The sequence below is a fragment of the Camellia sinensis genome, chromosome 10, assembly GCF_055761805.1.
Source record: "Camellia sinensis isolate YWXY chromosome 10, ASM5576180v1, whole genome shotgun sequence".
Taxonomy (NCBI): Eukaryota; Viridiplantae; Streptophyta; class Magnoliopsida; order Ericales; family Theaceae; genus Camellia; species Camellia sinensis.
The window spans coordinates 115,933,639-115,938,093 of NC_138970.1; the positions used below are offsets into that span (position 1 = coordinate 115,933,639).

The 4,455-nt window shown below is 39.6% G+C and overlaps 1 protein-coding gene across 1 annotated transcript; it reads right to left on the bottom strand.

The window, feature by feature from the left end:
* Positions 1-1,807: 1,807 nt before the first annotated feature.
* On the bottom strand, positions 1,808-2,251 carry LOC145800638 (uncharacterized). Its single transcript, XM_082890353.1, has one exon. The coding sequence runs from the start codon at positions 2,249-2,251 to the stop codon at positions 1,808-1,810; it is 444 nt and encodes a 147-aa protein (XP_082746479.1).
* Between the last annotated feature and the right edge of the window lie 2,204 nt (positions 2,252-4,455).

The following is a 4,455-nucleotide window of genomic DNA, read 5'->3' on the forward strand; positions in this document are numbered from 1 at the left end:
ACCTACCTTAATCTTAAATTTCCAAGTGTGGTAGCTCAATTATGCAAATCTCCCTCAATTTCTTCTAAATCCCAAGCAATTCTCTTGTTGAATTCAACTTCCTTCCAACTCTCTCTCTCTCTCACGTTTTTGTTGAAGGAGGTGGAACATGAATGGTGTGTCAACATATGTGAAGTGTAAAACAAATGGTCTTGAAAGAGTCCACCCAATGACAAACATGAAAATAACTTGGGTTGAATTAATTAACATTATTTATTCTAATTTAATTGTTCCAGATCGAATTTCAATTAAACTTACCATAAAATTCTATAAACCCTAATTAGCATATAAATCAGGTCAATTTCTAAATCGGTCGCCGATAAGGCTTTCAATTCGCAAATCGAAATCAAACCATGGACAGATCTTTCTACAACAAACAGATAAAATGCATTTAAAGTAATACACTCACATAATTAATTTAGGACTTCATCTTAATCATTTACTTAGCATGCTTAATCATGAATTAATGCTAAACATAGGTCAGGGTTGTCATAGTAAGTCAACCTAGTCTGCAACAAGAGATACTATCTTAGCTGGGTTGCTGCTCTCAAGAAGTTGTTAGTTCCCGAGGACTCACCTCTTCGAGATCTCAGCCAGCTTGACGTGTCTTTACCTTATTTCCCTTTATAATTCGATGAGGAGGAGAAATAAAAGGAAGAGAAAGATGAAGTCACAATTGCTACTGTTGCTGGGGCCAAGTCCTCAACTCTAAACGATCAGGTCCTGGACCGGACCGATAAGGACGAGGATGAGGTCTTCAAAAGTACTTCTTCAACAAAGGTTGGCACTTCTAGAGCTAACAAGAGCCTTGAAAACACTTTGAAGGAAATAAATGAAGAGGTCGCAGTCGATGCTGAAGCTGGGATGGCTGCCACACCTCCACCAGCCGACGTGGAACAAACTAAAAACCTTGCCCCAGAACCTAGCACTTAGGATTCTTTTTCCTTTTCACTTTTGTTTTTAGTTGTACTTTTTCTTTTTTTTCTGTAATTCAACTTTAAACAGTTTTCTGGTTTTGCAAAGCCGACGTGCCTTTAGATGTATTTGAACAATCTTCTTTTGTGAATGTATCTTTCTTTTTTTGATTTACTGTTGAATGTATGCTTTACTTTCACTATCTTTAATACTTTGTTTCTTATAACATCTCATATCTCATCTCAATTTACCAATAATGAACTTATCTCGAAAAACACAATCATGAATATCATATCTCATTTCGGCTAATCTGTAATGAGCTCAATCATGAAAAACTTTTAGAAATTTTTGCCATGTGTTGCATATTAGCAACTTATCCCGAGTGTAACTCATCTCGGCTCCTTGCTCCCTAATGTGAATATAAGTTAAAACTAATGTTCACATTAAGAACACAGCATCTCAAACTTGCCTAAGTCTGACTTAGACAGCCATGACAAATGTCATCGTGTTTAGTTCGTCTAAACATAACACTTAAGGCTTAACCTTAGTGCATCGATGGTACTAATTACCTCAGCCTTTCGTACAAACCTGCCAAATTAGCGTTGGTTTCATTTTGTTTCTCGTTGAAACATTCCTTTAACTTAGTTTAGCTTTGTCATCATGACAAGCCTAAGTTAAACGTCTTGTTCCACTTCAAAACATCACATTGGCTTAACACTTTTTGCCTTATCTACCAGTGGCTAATACGAATTTCGACAACATTTTGCAAAGAACAAAATTGAATTAGTATTTTATTAATCAATATGTCATCTAAACATCTTCTAAATTACATCAAAAAGAAAAATAAAAGAAACTAGTGATAGAAGAAGTTCAAATTGTTGGTGTTCCACGATCTTAGCAGCTTTTTGTCATCACAATCTTCTAGCTGGTATGCCTTATTTTCGGCTACCAAGATGATTCTGTATGGTCTTTCCCAATTTGGGCCAAGCTTACCCTCCTTAGAATCTTTCTTGTTGTCTTTGACTTTCCTCAAGACAAGATTGCCGACTTGGAATTCTCTAGGATTTAGTTTCTTGTTATACGCTCTAGCCAATCTTTGCTGGAATGCCCCCAACCGAATTGCTACTCGCTCCCTTCTTTCTTCAATCAGGTCCAGATCTCGAGCTAAAAAGGTCTTATTTGTCCTATTCTCTATTGCCTGGGTCTTGACTCCATGTAAGCCAATCTCTAATGGTATAACAGCCTCAGTGCCATAAGCCACGGCAAAAGGCGATTCTTCGGTTAATCTTCTCGACATGGTGCGATATACCTATAGAACATTAGGCAATTTCTCAAACCATTTGCCCTTGGCAGTTTCCAACCTTTTCTTTATATCATCTAGAATGGTTTTGTTTAATGCATCGGTTTGACCATTGCTTTGAGGGAAGCTAGGCATTGAGTAGTAGTAGTTCTTGATCTTGTATTCTGCGCAAAAATTCTTGATCAACTTACTATTAAACTAAGTGCCATTGTCTACTACAATGGCTCTTGGGATGCCAAATCTAGTAATAATATTGTTATATATGAAGTTCCTCACGTCCATATCTCAAATTTTGGCTAGTGGTTCAGCCTCCACCCATTTTGTGAAGAAATCTGTAGCTACCAACAAGTACTTCCTTTGTCTAGTTGCCTTGGGCAATTGCCCAATCAGATCCATGCCCCACTAGGCAAATGGCCAAAGGTTGGACACTGGATTCAAATCCCTTACTGGCTAATGTATTAGAGGTGCAAACCTCGGGCATTTATCGCACTTTCGAACATAGACTTCGGCGTCTTTTTTCATGTAAGGCCAACAATATCCTTGTGATATGGCTCTATGGGCAAGAGATTTGCCTCCTACATGGCTTCCACAAACTCCATGGATCTTATATAAGAAGTCTTCGACTTGGAAAGGGTGCACACATCGTAACATTGGTCTAGTGAAAAACCTTCTGTAAAGAGATCCTTCGGCCGACAAGCAGAACCTTGTTGACCTTAGTCTGATCTTATGTGCTTTCCTTTTGTCTTCCGGCAGCTTGTCATCCCTGATGAATTTGACTAAGGCACCAATCCAACTTGGGCCTAACTCTATGCACATTACCTTATACTTTTTTATTAGGGGCTCAATGCTTGGGCCCGATAAGTAGTCCACCATGATGGTCGTCTAGGAGTCTGACTTTATAGCTGAGGCTAGGTGTGTTAGTGCATCCACGTGACTATTGTCTTCTCGGTAGACCTACTGGAGCCGACAACTCTTAAATTATGCTAACAACTTGATGACCTCTTTAACGTAGGCCACCATTCTCTCATCTCGGGCAGTATACTCACTTATCGCTTGGTTCATGTTGAGTTAGGAGTCACAATAGACAACCACCTCCTCAGCTTCGATAGTTACTCCTAGTTTTAACCTGTCAATTAGTGCCTCATACTCTGCCTCGTTATTTGAGGCCTTGAACCCTAGTGTGATTGACTGGTCCAGCATCTATCTATCCAATGAGACTAGTACCACTCATGTCTCTGCTCCTTGCCAATTTGAACTATCGTCGACAAAGAAGTAGAAGGACTCATCGATGTAAATATCATAAGGTTTCAACTTCTCGTATTTTTTCTTGTGGGCTTCTTTCTCTTCTGCTAACTTGGGGTTCTGCACTGCCAACTATGTTTCCTTTGGTTCACCTACGAATCCGAGGCCGAGATTCAATGGTCTGGGCTTCGTGCTTGCACTCGGTGTAAACTCAATAACAAATTTTGCCAAAACCTGACCTTTAATTGTTGTCCTTGGTCTGTATTCTATGCCATGCTAACCTAGAACTACAGCCCATTGCATTATTCTTCTTGACAAGTCTTCGTGTTGTAACAAAGACTTCAGTTGGTGCTCTATGAACACCACGATCTTGTGAGCTTGAAAATAATGGTTCAGCTTCTTCGAAGCCATCACTAGAGTCAACATCAATTTTTCCAGAGATAGGTACCTTGTTTCCGTACTTACCAAGGTCTTCCTCACATAATACATTCTGTTCTCCCTCATCTTCTCAGATAACCACTGCGCTGACCACATGGTCTGACACTGCCAAGTATAGAAATAGTTCCTCTCTTGGAACTGGGTTTGACAATATGGATGGGAAAGTCAAATATCTCTTCAAGTCAACCAAGGCGACCTTCCATGCTTCTATCCACAAAAAATCTGTGGCCATCTTCAGTAGCTAGAAGAACAGCTTACACTTCTCTAAACTTTGATTTATGAATCTGTTCAACGCTGTTATTTTCCCTGTCAAAATTTGGACCTCTTTTGCTGTTGCCGGGCTCTTCAAATCAAGGATGGCCTTGATCTGATCGGGGCCACTTCAATCCCTATCCTGGTTACCAGATACCCCAAAAACTTACCAGATCTTACTCTAAAAGCACACTTGGAGGCATTCAGCCAAAGCCAATATGCCTTCAAGATGTCAAACACCTCCTTGAGGTCGACTAGATAATCAGAAG

Excerpts from the sequence above, each read along its gene's own strand:
- LOC145800638 (XM_082890353.1), bottom strand. The coding sequence starts at position 2,251 with ATGTCGAGAAGATTAACCGAAGAATCGCCTTTTGCCGTGGCTTATGGC.